The sequence below is a fragment of the Nomascus leucogenys genome, chromosome 7b (assembly GCF_006542625.1).
Source record: "Nomascus leucogenys isolate Asia chromosome 7b, Asia_NLE_v1, whole genome shotgun sequence".
In the NCBI taxonomy this organism is placed as follows: Eukaryota; Metazoa; Chordata; class Mammalia; order Primates; family Hylobatidae; genus Nomascus; species Nomascus leucogenys.
The window spans coordinates 94,572,148-94,587,289 of NC_044387.1; the positions used below are offsets into that span (position 1 = coordinate 94,572,148).

At 32.0% G+C, this 15,142-nt stretch overlaps 1 protein-coding gene across 1 annotated transcript in view; it reads right to left on the reverse strand.

Moving 5' to 3' along the window:
• Positions 1–515: 515 nt before the first annotated feature.
• The window catches only part of FBXO8 (F-box protein 8), a 50,036-nt gene continuing 35,409 nt past the window's right edge, over positions 516–15,142 (reverse strand). Inside the window, exons 4-6 of the mRNA XM_003257986.2 lie at positions 6,351–6,469; positions 3,517–3,713; positions 516–1,456 (exon numbers count right to left, since the gene is read on the reverse strand). Coding sequence (XP_003258034.1) covers positions 1,269–1,456; positions 3,517–3,713; positions 6,351–6,469 — 504 coding nt within the window. The 3' untranslated portion in view covers positions 516–1,268. The remainder of the gene's footprint in view (positions 1,457–3,516; positions 3,714–6,350; positions 6,470–15,142) is intronic.

Consider the following 15,142-nt stretch of genomic DNA (forward strand, 5'->3'; position numbering starts at 1 on the left):
TGTAATACTGACGATCACTTTTGACTAAGGGTCAGATCTGGAAGGAAGCCAGGATTCAATACCTCTAGTAAGGAGTTTTTACCTCCCTCAACTCCCTCCTCTAAACTAGTAGCTCAACCCATCTCATACTATTTCATTCCTAAGGTTATGCTTTTTACTTGGAGGTCACTTTTAACTTACCATATAAATTCACTGTTCTCTATCATTCTAATGCTGCATATTTTAACTATTAAATAATTGTTAATTAAGATATACTTCATATAGTTGCTCTCCATTAAGATTTTTTTCTTCTCAGTACCCAGTTATGTATTACCTGCGAGAGCAGGGCCCATGTCTAGTACCTTGCACAATGTTAACACATGTAAAGCCCTGGATAGATACTCACTGAACCAATGAGTAAAGAGTGTTTACTGTTCTTCACAATATGACTTTCTCAATGGACTCTGAACAGGGATCATCAAGATTAGAAAAACAGTAAAGTTTGCATAATCACACCACATATAAGCAAGCAAACATTTACCAGAGTTCTAATAATATTTTATTTTATTCCTATGAATGTAAATCATAAATTTTGATGTTTTAAAAATCCTAAATGGTTTAAAGGACTTACCGAGACTTGATTAACCCAGTTTTTAAAATAAAAAATCAAATTATAAATTTATATTATAAAAATAACTGCCAGTTTTGCATAGTAATACAGTAACAAATCAACACTCTTCAAAGTTTAAAGGAAAAGGAAGCTGGTATTGGTTTCTATCTGAAGTCAGATCTAACGTTTACGAAGACAATAGTTTCAGATCAGAATCAAATAAATTTCAGAACTCAGTTTGAGAGAAAAGGAAAAACTTTAGTTAAAATCTTTACAATAAAATAATTATGACTATAAATCTCTTTAGTTAAATATGTACACATTACATGGTATTTGTATAAAGAATGGAAATGGATAAAGTTTTTCAGGCAAATCTAATGCACAAATACACCATCTTTTAGAGTATAATGTCAGTTTATCATTCTTTAACAGCTGTGTTAGATAGTGGCTCTGCTTTGTGCAAAACATGACAAACAAAATTAGGAAAAATTCTGCAAAATTATTTAGTTCCCCAAAGAAATTACTAAAATAGAAAATGGCAAAAGAAAAAAAGGTTGCACACTGAAGCTTGATTGTATACTCAGCCTACAATGACCAACACTGATGTAACCCCCATATCTGCTAAGTCCTTGGGTAGCTTTAGTCTGAAGTAAAAACTGAAGTCCTAGCAATTGTGCTTTTATGCAGCCACATGGCCAATAAGGTAGATATTGTCATAAAGATGCCCTACAAAATCTTCACTAATATTTTGAGCAGCGCGACGGGTATTTCGAATAAATTCTCTTTTTGACATTTTATTCTTCACATGAGGGCTAGTGAGGTCAATGGAAAGTAGAATCAAAGAGTAGCACAGTACATAGACAGCATCTGGAAGGAAAAAGAAACAGTTCAAATTATTAGTTGGTTTACAAAATATGATTCCAATGGCATTATATAAGGCAAAAATGTTTGTAATTTCAAGAGATCAAGATTAGCTCATAAATATAGAGTGATCAATCCATCCCAGTTTGTCTAGACTCACCCCAGTTTTGCACTGAAAGTCCTGTCATCCTGGGAAACTCAGTCCTGAGCAAACCAGGATGGTTATCATCCTATCTTAATATTAATTAAGCATGCATTTCCTTCATTTCAAAAGAACTTTAGAACAGTTTAGGAGTGTATAGTAAAAATTCATTCTAGATTTAAAAAATTTAGAATTGGCTTTATTTTCGTCTTTGCTTTCAAATGTGATATTTCTATTCAAACATCCATAAAATACATTTGTAGTGTCAGTATTTATCTCCTCTTTCTAAAAAAAAATTTATATAGAATGCTTTTACAAAAACCTAATTTAATTTGAGGGCATCTTTAATGACAAGAAAACATATTAATCTGGTACTAGAAAATAAAATGTAAATAACTCAAAAGATTATTGATATTCTCATTTAAGACATTATAAAGGCCTGTGGAACTTACATATTAATTTTGAAAGTAAATCTTTAGGGAAAAGACTGCTACACCTGAGCACCATGCAACAAGATTTTATATATGCCTAGGGTAATATCTGATGTTTAATATTAAAACAGTAACAAACGTCATAATAGTTCCACTACGATATTGCTGATATTTTGGAATCCTGCAGTGTTTTTTTTTTTTGAGACAGAGTCTCGCTCTGTTTCCCAGGCTGGAGTGCAGTCATTAAGAAAGCCAAGTTGAACATTATGTCTTGTAAAGCATACTCAACAAATTTCACATGACAGGAACAGTTTTGTAATCTCTGTTTAATAAGATAAGCACAATAAAATTTTTGATATGAAAAGATAAGCTATACCAATTGAAACAATATGTAGGAGATTCAGGCTATATCATATGCACACAAACATACACATATAGACAGAAGTACACACAAACAATGAAAACCGGTTGTATTCAAAACAAATTTTAGTGAAAAATGGTGCTACCTATATAATTTGCAGATTATTAAAAGCTTTAAAAATAATTTCTCAAGTTTTCAATTAGACTAGTAGAAATATCTAACACCCAAACAAGAATAGTTTCTTAAAGAACTTATGTAGCTAAGTCTAACTTTCTTCTTAAAACAGTGTGTGTGTGAATATATATGTACATGTATGTATATATGTGTGTGTGTGTGTATAGTGTGCATATATACACACACACACTCATATATACACACACATATAATGTTTTAATGGAAAGTAGAATCAAAGAATAGCATAGTAGATAGCATCTGGAAGGAAAAAGACTGCTTATATTACATATATATTTTAGGTATATGTATTCTATGTAATATGTGTATTATAGGTATTCTAAAAAATTCTATGTATATATACATATATACACATATACATACATGCACACGATAGCTATGTCTACGTATATATGTATAAGCATATATACAAATGTATATATAATATGTATTTACAAAATTATATATATACAAATGTCTATAGATACATATGTACAAATATATATTATAAATTTATATATACAAATATCTATATATACCTATACAGACAGACATATATAACAAATTTATATATATACAAATGTCTATGTCTATATGTGTATATATGTCTATATGTATGTCTATATGTGTATATAGACATAGACATTTGTATACATATAAATTTGTAATATATATATTTATATATAAATTTGTAGGTAATATATAAAAAATATAAATGACTATTTATACATAGCTATGTGTATATATACACACACACACACGCACACCATAGCTATGACAAACTGTTTTTCCCAAGCTCATAAACGATGTAGTCAGTCACTGTCACTGCTACAAACAGTAAAACAAGTATTTGTAATTACGGAGAATATTTTTCCCCACAGTGAGACAAATGTCTCATATATCTCCGTTTTTACCTAAAGGTGGGCAGGAGGTGATGTACTATTAATATATGTATTCTTACCAGGACTAAGGCCAAGTTCTCGCATTAAATCAGGGTTGCAAGCACAGAATCTATGTGAGAACTTTGTTATAAGAGTTTCAAGATACTCTCCACGCTCTTCAGGGGCATGGATATGACGAAAAAATTCTCTCAGTGCATTTGGCAAGAACTGATTTCTAAAATTATGCAATGTTACAAGGTCATCCAAGACATCTCTCCTACAGAAAGAAAAAAAGGCACAGCTTTAGTTAACTTTTCTTCATTAAAAAAATGGTAAGAAAAATAACAAATTTCCATTTTTTGGATAAAATACCTTATTACTGATTACTAGATCAGCTAATCCTATAAAAGTACATATAATTCCCAACATTAAAAAAATCTCAGTATGATTATTTAAGAAGTTAACTTTGAAATCTCTCATGAGGCAGTTGAAGTCCAACTAGTGATTCTAACTAGGAAAAGGTACAAGGGAGGATTCTGGGGTGCTATGGATGTCTTCTACATTGATCTGGGTAGTGATTCCATTATGGCGGTTTTTTTTTTTTTATTATAATTTAGGTTTTAGGGTACATGTGCACAATGTGCAGGTTTGTTACATATGTATCCATGTGCCATGTTGATTTCCTGCACCCATTAACTCGTCATTTAGCATTAGGTATATCTCCTAATGCTGTCCCTCCCCCCTCCCCCAACCCCACAACAGTCCCCGGAGTGTGATGTTCCCCTTCCCTTCCTGTGTCCATGCCACATACTAGTTTTGCTTGTTCATGAACTTTATATGAATAGATTCATCCAGAGGCTTCTATCAACCCTGTGTTGTGAGGTTCATTCATATTTGTACATCTAACGGTTTATACTTCATTAAAATTTTTTTAAATGGTGTTGTAGATTGGCAATTTATAACAGTATGTGTTTATGGAATACAGAGTGGTTACAAAGTATGAATACAAAATGGAATAATCACATTAAGGTAATTTTAACATTTGTCACCTCAAATACTTATTTATTTTTGTGGTGAGAACATTTGAAATTTGCCCTCAGTGATTTTGAAATGCACGATACTTTATTATTAACTGTATTCACCATGCTGTGCAATAAATCTCAAAAAAAACAAAAACAAACAAACAAAAAAGAAATCTCTCATGAGTAGTTTACAACAAAATGAAACAAGGTAAAACCTAGTAATTTTACTTCTAAAATGAAGAAAAAGGGAATTCCGTAGTATTAAAATGAACAACTTCTTTTTAAGTGTCTTCTTGGACAAATCCAAATAGCTATAGAATTGTTCATTTTTCAAATTATGAAAGTAATGACAGTCACCACCTGTACCAATTCACATCTTCAGAGGTAAAAACTATTTACATAGACTTTTAAGAATGTCTACACATGCTATACTGTTTTAGAATTTGTTTTTGCTTTTTTCACATAGTATATTGTGGACAGCTTTGTATATCTTTATACCTAGATCCACCTAATTTATTTTTAATGGCTGCACAGTATCCTATCTAATGGACACAACAATCCTATTGATATACATTTAGCTTATTTGCTATAATATAAATATTTGTGTGTATATATAATTTTAAAAAAAATCACTAGCATTTCAATATAGAGTCACACTTTGTTACGATGTCCTTCAATTCTTATTGAACTCAATCATGATTTTATGATCATAATCTTCAACTTCTACCAATTGCATATAACAGGAACAGGTGAACTACAGCTACTGGGCCAAATCTGGCCTGCTGCCCGCTTTTGTAAATACAGCTTATTAGAACACATCCACACTAGTTTATGTATTGTCTATATCTGCTTTCACCACAGAATGGCAGAGTTTTAAGTAGCTGTGATAAAGATCATATAACCCACAAAACCTAAAATATTTACAAAAAAAAAAAAAAAGAAGAAGAAAGAAAGAAAAAGAAAAGAAAGAAAAAAAGCCCTGCCTATCCCTAGGTACTTGGCACTTAAAGACAAAAAACTTAATGATGCCATTTTTACATCTTTCAATGACCAGTATGCTGGACTCTGGACTTCTCAAAGACAGGGATTGTATCTTAATCATCCATGTACTACTATTCTAGCAAAGTTTCTGGAATATAATGAATATTTACAGATTGTTGTTAAAAAATACTGAGATATACAAAAGTTTGAGAATTACAATGAAGGTAAACATATTTTTAAGCCATACATTAGATTAGCATGAGAGCTATAATTTCAAAAATGGTAGTTCAGTTATGTGGCATCAAAATGTTGTCCCCAAATTTATGTTCTTTAATAACCAAAAGTAAAGTGTACAAATGAGTAACTATCAAATCAGAACAGCATACTAACCATCATCTCTGTGTAAAACACTGCCAAATGTTACATTTTCATAATTTTCACACTTGAACACGACATTTCTATATAGTGTCTGCATGCAAATATATATAAGTTATATCCCTAGGATTTGGGGTTTATGACTATAATCTGTCTTTGTACTAGGCTTTTTATATGGATAATTTCGTAATTCAGAATTTTTACCACTATAAACACTTAGATTATGGCTACTTGTCTTAAAAAATCAGGGTTGCAGATTCCTGAAAAATATTTTGTTTTGGTTTGCTACTACAAAGACGCTGGGCTTCCATTTTGTGTGTATGTGGACTTTTACTTACTTTTAAAATGGTAACTTCCTCATCAACAAGTTAAAGCTCACAAAAGAAATGATGTGTGAGATATAGGAATCTTTTCCCTGCCTTTATTCAATTTTGCAACCTGATGATTACTATGCAGTATTAGTTTTAAAGTAAAACTTAACTCATCAAAAACATTACTTAACTCATTTTGGATGAAAAGTTAATTTTTGTTTTTACCTTTCATCAAGATAGATTCTCAGTTTTTTCCAATTTAGTGTTCTTGTACAGAAGATAAACTTTGCTATTTCCTTTGGCGAATCATCTAGGATACCCTTGGACATAAAGTAGTTCACTCCCTAAGGCAGAAAGACAAGTCTACATAAATAAAATTGCTCTTTATTTATACATTTTAACAATTAAGCAATAGCACAACATTAGCTATAAATTCTTTCCAGCATTAATAGACTTTTTGTAGCTTTAACATGCAAAATACAAGCTAGAACTTGAACTGAAACTATTGTTTGTGGTTGATAGTTTACATGCAATGAAAAGCAGGAAATTCAAAGTTAAGACTGTTACAGAAATCTTATTTAATTTTCTGGCTCATGTCAGGTAAAACTAACTATACAGAAATATGGCCTAATTTGGGGAAGGGGACTGCAGATGAAACCACAATACAGACGTTAAAACAAGTCTTTTAACAAACGCTTCTGCTGTTTAATAGAAAACATGATTTCTTAAAACTCACATATATATTGTAATATGCCTTTCAAGGAAATAGCTTCTTGATAAAAAAAAAAATGCTCCAAATGAAAGACTAGCAATTTTATTCTGAGAGAAAAATACTAAATTATTTAACTCAAAGTAAAGAAAGCCCAACTCCAAGCCAATTTATAGGTTATACTACTTTGGCTTTAAACATTGCTACGTTCTACAAGAACCTAGCTACAATACACACTGAGGGAAACCATAGTAAGACAAAACAATTCAATGTTTTTCATAGAATTTATCTTTGAATTTCCTTTTCTCTGCATGCAAAGTTTTCCAGAGAAGCATTACCCATAAGTTTTTACCTACTTTAGATTTAAACCACCAACAACAAAACACCACCAACAACAAAAAAATCAAATGCTGAAAACAGTATTCTCTCACATATACAGAGGTCACATTCAAATAAATGTCTTAGCTGGATTTGAATGTGCAGTTATTGAAATAAAAGGCAGGTGGGTTTATTTCAACTTGCGGTTATCCAGATACATGCATTCCCATGAATACTTATGTCTGGATACTAGCACACTATGTGCCGTTAATTGGCAGAGAAAATGACGTATTATATACACACAACATAATGTTTTCACACATAAATTCCTTTGGCATTTCTTCACTTTACAAACACTTACATAGTACTCAGAAATATTACACACATTAAGAATTTTAAAAGTTGGAAGAACATCTATAAAAACCTTTTCAAGATAAAAACTTTCTCATAAAACTTTTATGGTAAAAATATTTTTTAAGTAAATAGGTACCACGAGGTAATGCTTTTGAAAGGTTATAATTATCTGTAAGTTGTAATTCAAAGATAAGACTTTTTATATAAAACTAACTTTATGAGCCATCAACATAATAGCCTACTAGCAATTCGATCAAATTTTCATGTGAATTTTAATAATACAAAAGCAATGCTAAGGCACTGATTTTAAAAATGTACATGAAGAAAAGAATGTGACAACGTGAAACTTTCTTGTCAACTCTGTTGTAAACTGTATTTCAGACTAAATCCTGAATACAAGGGCTAGAAAATGTAATATGATAAGATGGAAAGCCAAAATACTTCTTTGGAATGAGGCTTTCATCAACTGTCCGAGGGGGCAGCAACTAGAAAACCATTAATGCTTGTTCTATCCTTTCCTCCATCAGTTTGAATAATCGAGAGTTGACTGTATACTCAATCTGCTTAGCAAAAGTCAGGTTTGTTTCCAAAATTCCTCAGTGTAAAAGGACAACAATATTTTAGAATTATTTCCAGTATTTAATTTTAATTGAGATGATTTAAAAACAATGTCAATTAAGTATTATTTAATACTTTATTCATACCTAAATCAGTATCGGAGATGTAGAATTAATGCTAAGCTATTTTTTAAAAATTGTGCAAAATAAACAAACCTACTAATATTATACATTAATGATATCTAATTCTCTAGTTATGTAATCTATGCCACTTTAATATCATTTGGTGATAGTTATAAATTAACACTGGTATTTGCCTCATGTAAACATCATAAAAATACACTGTTAGCCATATTCTGTTTTATAAAAAACACATTTTGAGAATTTTATATCCAATCTAACCTGAGTTCTCCCAAATCAATCAAATACATAGGAGCAGGCATGAGCACAAAGAATTTTAAATTCAATCCTGAAAATTGGGAACACAGTTTGAAATAAGCCAACTCTATTGGTTTTATGAGGAAAAGAGGCATCAGCTTCAAGCTTGGGATTCCTTTGGAGAGGAAGGTTACTTTAGAAGGGCTACCAAAGTGAATGGTAAAGGAATAACAAATACAAAAAGACATGAGAACAGATTATAACTGTCTCTAATAAGCAAGCTGTAAGTCTTCCAAATTCTTATCTTCTTATATATTAGGTTGGTGCGAAAGTGACTGCGGTTTTTGCCATTAAAAGTAACGTCAAAAAACCGCAATCACTTTCGCACCAACCTACAATTAAATACAAAAAAATTCCACAGCATGAGGTCTGTTGAATAATTACATATTTGTTTAGTAAGTAGTATAAACATTTTTAAAAATAAAATTCTAGAAGAATGGTAAGAGAAACTCCTAGACCACATAGCATATCAGTGATTAGTCAGGACTAGAACTCTGAGCAGTGTGTATGTGCATGGACATCTGTGCAGTGTCTCACATGCAAAGGAAATCATTAGTCTAGATATATATAAACAGTATTCTAAAGAAGGAAGGTTGTAGCTCAGTATAGTCTGATAATTGACTATAAAAGTTTCCAATTTGGGGTATCACATTTTATGAGGCATACTGACAAATTAGGACTTATCTGGATAAAGGAAATCAAGACCCAGTGAGATCGTTGAAGGCTGTAGAATTCATGTTATGTAAGAAAGAGCTGAGGGACGTAGGAGTCTTAGGCCAGAGAAGAAGATATACTTAGGAAAGAAGAAAAGATTAAGACTTTAGGATATCTAAAAGGCTGTGTCATAAGGAAAAAGGAAAAGATGTATGTGGTTGTAGTGAAGATATTAAGCTCTTCTGGGGGGCGATGGACCCTTCTGAGTACTAGGAAAGTCACAGAACTTCTTCCCAGAATAATGCACCTACACATTTTTTAAAACAGAAATTGAGTTCCATCTAAGGACTGCAGGTTACAAATCCCTATCCTAGATGAGTATAGAAGTAAAGTCAGGAAATCTCAATTATAGGCAGACAGGTTAGTACCACATAAGGAAGGGAATGCTTGTAACTTCAGTTGAGCTGTTCAAAGACCAATCATTTGTCTTTGCTTGATTCAATTTTTTGTTGTTGTTGTTTTTACATTTTCAAAATAAGATTAAGCTTCAAACTCAGAACTACTTAAATTTGACCATTTAATCTATATACATTTTAACTCCATTTGCAACCCTGTTCAACTTTTAGAATTATCTAAATTGTTGCAGTCATAATATAGTTCCTTTTTATTTGCATGTGGAGAGAATTCTAAGACAGTTCTGTCAGATAACTGTAAGATGAATCATGATGGTGTCAGTACTACCATGGGCTGAAACCAACATGATTAATCTCAGTTATCTCCAAGCATAGAGATCAGTTCTTGTCAGGTGAAAGGAAACCACTGGCCAAAATAGATTTTTAAAAAATAGTTTTAAGGGATAGTTACAGTGGGGTAAATAAAATTCCTCTTATTAAAATAGATACCAGGCTTCATATTTCTTGGGAAAATAAACTGGTAAATAATGTTCATGCTACTAATTATAAATTTCCTAGTCATTTTATTTTTTTAAAAAGTATCCAATTCACTTTACATTTAGATAGAAAGATGAATGCCTGTAAGACTAGCTTGTAAAATAGATATATGTATATCTGTGTATATTTACATATATGCATCTGTTTTAAAATATTTTTTAAAAAATGAAACGATACATTAAAATTGTCTACATTTTATTTTTGAAATATATTAAACACAAGGTGTGATATGCAAGGTATTCGGTGATAGACACTGATTAGTATAACACAGAGTTTTGCCCTAAGAAAATTTAAAGTTTATCTGTGGCAATGAGACACATATATAAACATCTAGAATACACACATGTGCCAAGGTACATCAATAATGGCAGTAGAAGAAAACCTAAATGAATGCTTATGAAAAGTAAGTGTTTCAGTAGTTCAATGAAAGGAAAAGTCACTGTGGGATAGGACGTTTGGATAAGGTTTCCTGCTAGAGATTAGACTGAAGTAATGTAAGGGGTTTAGACAAGGAATGTAAGGGGTTTAGACAACTCTGAATGAGGGGAACACTGGAGAAGAATGTTCCAGTTAATACTGTATTATATGAGCAAACGTAATGCTAATTTTTAAAGACTATTTTTAGGAAGGAAGGGGAAATATTTTGGGTTGGAGAGTAAGTCTACAACCAGACTATGACAGTGACAGAAATAGTGCTGAATTTTAGGGTAAGAAGTTTATTCTCTATCCTAAATCTAACTGGAAGCCTCTGAAGGCTTTTAAACCTGATGAAGCAATGGGCTACAATGTGAATTTGGCAGCAATATAAAGATAAATAACGAAAGAAAAATTAGATAGTGGGCTACTCAGCGGAGCACTGACTTAAAAAATAAATAGATAGCAGGCTATACAACTGTCCAGCTTTGAACATATGAAAAAGCACTAGAAATATGTTACACATATGAAAATAACTTGATAAATATGCTGGCTATCAAGCCATGCGACAGTGAAAAGCGAAAGACAGCTGATGGTTCTGGCTTAGATGAAGAGGGAAATGACTGATAGAAAAATGATGGACAAGTCAAAAAAAAGTCGCAGAGGGTGTTGATTCGAAGAAAACAGTGAAGAGTTAGCTTTTAGAAATGTTGAATTTTAGGTGATGACAGATATAACTAGAAAGGCATAGTAGGCAGTTGGTAATATAATAGGATATATTTTAAAAGTGAGGGTTGAAGATATAGCTTCAGGATCTTGGATAAGAAGGATCAGTAATGATGAGAAGGATAGAATAATGTTCCAGAGGCCAAGAGCCTTCGAGTTAAAGAACCGGGTGTCTAGTGCAATTATGCAGTATGATGGAAAGAGCATCATTTTTAGGACAGGGACCGAGCCATGGTTCTGCAACTAATGATGATATGAACATAAACAATCTACACAATCTTCCTGAGCCTCAGTTTCCTAATCAGTAAAAATCTTAGTGGGCTAAGTGCATAGCAAAAGGAACACAGCTAGTTTTCTTTTTCTTTCAAATAGCTGAAGGATACTAGAATAGGAAGAGGGCACTGAGTTTGGTGACTAGGAGGAAAGAAGTGACTTTCAAGAGGTCTCTTTCCACACTGTAGCAGAGGCTGAAATCCAAGAAGAAAACGAAAGAATGAGCCCAAGGTAAGGAAGCTGAGTATTGTCTACTCACTTGAAAAATGTATTGGTACAAAGGAGGAAAAAGGGGCAAAATTAAAGGGAAAAAAGAGAAAGTATTTTTTTTTTTTCAAGATAATTACGACCTACTCATGTTAGAAGACAAAAAGAGAGGTCAATACAGACAGGAAAAGACTGATGTGCAGATTTTGCTCAGGGGCAGCAAAGCCGATAAAAAGAGAGCAGGGGAAAGGTCTGAAAATACTGCTGGAGTTTATAATGATTAGCCTGGGGGACAGCACAGAAGCACTGGTTCAGAGACAGCTACAGTAAGAAAGTGAAAAGCAGAAAACAAAGAACATGTTGGTTTCTTTCTTAGAGAGGTCTATCTTGGGAGCACTGGAAAAGAGAGGGCTGATTCGGATTCCTGGGCAAAGTGGTGAAGATTTCTATCAACAACGATGCAGGATATGACTGGATATGACTGGGAATTCACTAGGAATAAACTAAAGGAGTGCCAAGCAGCAGTGAGAATCTAGGTGAAGTTAATGTGAATTCAACCCATCTTTTGTTAAGGTTAAGCAAAATCTACCGTACATATGTTCAGAATCAGTAAATATATATTTGGGGACAGAGTGAATTCTAGAAAAGTGGACATGCAAAGCCAAATGAAAAAGTACTGACTATTTGTACTGACAGTACTGTCTACGGGCACAGACACCTGGCACACATATTGTGTAACAGTTGGTATCAATAAAAGTTACATGATGTTTTGTTTTGTTTTATTGGTGTCACTAATAAAACTGTCACATACTAGGGAGTATCCTTAATTTTTTTCCTAAAGAACAACTTAGTAAAGAAATTTAGAAAAAAAATTTGATTTAGCAAGTTTTGTTCAATTTTGTCCTTGTATACAATGTAAAATCTAGTACAATGGCCACTACTTTTCAGGTAATCAAACTGTCCTTAGACCATTATATAATAGAAAGCCAATTGGATACTGCATTTAATTTTCTTTTTAAAAAACATTTTGAAGACTTTAAAAATAATAATAAACAATATAGCTCAATCTAGATTTCTAACTTTTCTTTCAACATGATAACCAATATATTATTTTTCAAGTATACATTGTAACCACAGTGAAATTAAATAAATATATTATTTTTCAAGTATACGTTTGACCACAATGAAATTCAAACTGAAATATAACAGTTTCAAACTGAAGATAATGTAAAAATTAAGTGACACAATATACGTTATTAATAGTAAAAAATAATTGACACATCTGCAGGTCAAATGGGAACATTCCCATTGTTTTGTTTGCAAATAGCAGCAGCAATGGTTAAGATGACTGCTCTGATACTATTTCTTCTTTTCTACAGTGTTTGAAGAATTGCTAAGGTAAATGTAAAATCTATTAATTTTTATCAGTCCAGAAGTTCTCATTCTCCCTATTTAATCAGAGAACATGTGCTCTATAGTTAATGGAGGGTGGGCCCCACAGAATGTGAATAATTGAGAATAATTTATCTGGGGATATTTATTATGCAAATAAAAAATCAACACCTTGCTTTTTGGCTGCAGTAAAATAAGTGCAGAAGATTTCTTAATTAGTATGTTTAAGACTAGGTGTCTATGTTTTTATCCTGTCATTTCATTTCTTTCTACCCACTAAATTTTGTAATGTTTTCTGCTTTCTGTAATTTTCCATGACCACCTATGTTTAACGCTGACCTCGAGCACATACATAACAGAAATGTCACACATTACTTTTATTATGCTGCCTATAAATATTACAATAGTTATTCCTAATACAGTCACTAGATTCAAAGACTAAAGTAAAATCTATGCCCAGATTTTAAAAGTTGTCCTAGATAGAAAGATTATAAGAGTATTAAATTTTCCTCTCACTGAGGAACCCATAACTAGGCTATTCACCAGAAGGCTCTGTGTTACACAGAACTAAGAAGAGGAAAGGGAGCAATGAAAATTGGGAAAGAAATTTAAAGATAGTTTTGATGTCAGTTTTAAGTCTAAATAGCAGATTTCAGTCTCCTTTCTTCCAGAGCAAGAACAGAGAGCACACACTGTCCACACTGAAGTGGGAGAATTAACAGCTGTGAAGACAGAATGCCAGTATCCTGAAGCCAGTTTTCTCAGTTAGTTATGAAACATAATACTAAATTTTGTCTGGAGGATAATGAAGAGTTTTGATTTTACATTTACCTTTCATATAATATTAAACCAGTTTATGTATAAACATTGTTTGAATTGGCAAGGATTTCAGCTAGAATGATTTATGGAAGACTTTTCAACATATTAAAGAGCAGAATGCAGAGGAACTGCTAAGGACAGAGACATATACACCTGAAATTATTTGCAGTTAAAAGATGTCAACAGAAAATCTCACATAAAAGAGTGATGGTTTAAGGAAAATCTAAATAAAAATAAAAATTCCCTCCAATGGAGTCCAGGGAAAACACAGAGGAGGTATAGGATAATTCTTTCTGCTTATTTTTCAAGAGAGAAAAAGCAATGGCAAGCAAAATAACATGAACCTAATTTTCTAAAGTTTTAAATAATTAAAAGCCCCTATTAATTAGTTCTAATAGCCTCAAACAGAAAAAGAACCACATCTGTGAATTCTAATATCCCCCAAAAGAACCACATTAGTGACCGGGATGGATCAATATGATAGCTAAGAAAGTATTTCCTAAATAATAAATTACTACTATCAATTAAATGTAACAATCATTTTTGTAATTATTATTGAAAAAGTTGCTGCTAGCTGAGTCAAGCTTCTTGGAAAAGCCCCCTCTATCTCTAACCTGTCTCTATATTAGAAAAAGAAAGCATTCTAATCAAAATATGGAGATAAATCTCTATTAGGTTATGATTAATAACTGAAACTAATGAGAAAGTGACACATTTAACAATGATGCTAGCTAATTTAGAATTCTTGCTTTATAAGAATCACATACAAATACTGGATTTGCAATGTGCATATATACAACTGTTTAAATGACTAACCCATAAATACTAGTTTTATCATATTACCTAGATCTTAATATGTACATTTATAAATATATTTTAACAGCTCTGAAACAGTTTTAAAGTAAACAACATTAAAAGAAAGTGTACTAGTAGACAAGCAAGTTGGGATTTACATGGTAGTTTCACTGCTAGCACATGTATATACTTACTCATGTAACCTAAGTATCTGTTCATCCTGCCAACATTGTAGCCAAGAAACATATTTTAATTTTAACATAACTCTTGACCCCTAATTATTGCTTAAATGCCAAAAAGATTAAACTCAGCAGCACTACTGAAACAAAATGTTACTGTATATGCAAAAGATTGCATATACATGTCAGAAAATACAATTAAAGACAAGGGTATCATTTAAAGCTAGGAGAT